Source organism: Asparagus officinalis, chromosome 7 (assembly GCF_001876935.1).
Source record: "Asparagus officinalis chromosome 7, Aspof.V1, whole genome shotgun sequence".
In the NCBI taxonomy this organism is placed as follows: domain Eukaryota; kingdom Viridiplantae; phylum Streptophyta; class Magnoliopsida; order Asparagales; family Asparagaceae; genus Asparagus; species Asparagus officinalis.
Window position 1 is genome coordinate 11,250,644 of NC_033800.1, and position 1,258 is coordinate 11,251,901.

The 1,258-nt window shown below is 31.9% G+C and overlaps 1 protein-coding gene across 1 annotated transcript; it reads right to left on the minus strand.

Moving 5' to 3' along the window:
* LOC109846681 lies at window positions 223-753 on the minus strand. The gene has a single exon (XM_020415926.1). The coding sequence runs from the start codon at window positions 751-753 to the stop codon at window positions 223-225; it is 531 nt and encodes a 176-aa protein (XP_020271515.1).

Genomic DNA, 1,258 nt, shown 5'->3' on the forward strand with positions numbered 1-1,258 from the left:
TGATATGAACTATTATAATAAAATTAGATTATAAAATAATTATTAAAATAAAATTCAACAATGGAAAAAATAGATAGTTTAATCCAAACACTTAAAATTTCATAATACTAGAACCAAATAGAACATTGAACATAAACTAGAACAACATTGAAAATTAACACTAATTACAATACATTAAAATTAAAGGAAAATAGAATATTGAACATAAACTAAAACAACATTTCAGTATTCTGGGAAGTCATCATCAGAAGGACGAAGATGCTCGAAATATTGGGCAAAAGTACCAGAACCGGTATTTTGAGATCCTTCACCTTGTTTAGTTCTTTTATGCATAATTCTTGATTGTTCTTGTACAAGAAACTCATGTAGTTTTGGATCAGTTACTTGTGTCAAATCTTTCAGTAAAATTAAATTTTCTTCTCGTAATTCTTCCACGTCCACTTTTTTGGCTGCAGTTTGAGCTCGTAACATTTGGATTTCATAATTTAGTTGCCTATCAGCATTATTTTTTTCCAAAATTGCAAGCATTTTTTGATTCTCTTCTTTCATATACTCCATAAACTTAGAACTTTCTTCATCATTTCTCTTTTTAAATTTTGCTTTCCGTACTCCTATAGGTCTTTCAGAAGTACCACCAAAATCATTGTCATTCATATTAAAATCGAATGAAGCCAGTCCAGGAGATGCTTGTGTGGGAGAGTCTGAAGTGGGAGAGTACTCTGATTGTGATGATGCAAAGTTACCATGTTGCATACGTCCCACTTGAATTCCAGCATTAACATCTGCAAATTTTTTGATATCTTTCAAGATGGGCCATACATGATCGAATTTGAATCCCTTCTTATAATTCTTATCCCGAGCAAACAACACTTTAGCCCGATTGAACTGCAAAATGATATAAATATATAAAATTAAAATTCAATCATAAATTAAATCTCAAAAATATTTGTAACAAATAACACTTACAATATCTTGTTCAGAAGCACCGCTTGGATTTAAATTTTCAACCTGTCTTACACATCCCCTCATCTTGCCAATTGCAGTTAACAGAGTTTGCATTCGACATTGCAAAGATCTTCTGGGTCGAACTTGAGTGATAAAAGCAGGCATTGAGCTATGATAATCACTCTCAACTCGAGACCAAAATTGATCCTTAGATTGGTTTATACCTATGATCGGATTTTGGGAAATGTCAAGATATACATGGCAGAGGTGGCATTTGTGTATGAAGAACTTCGTTGATTTGAAGTCATCTATA

Coding starts and splice junctions, on each gene's coding strand:
- LOC109846681 (XM_020415926.1), bottom strand. CDS start 753: ATGCAACATGGTAACTTTGCATCATCACAATCAGAGTACTCTCCCACT.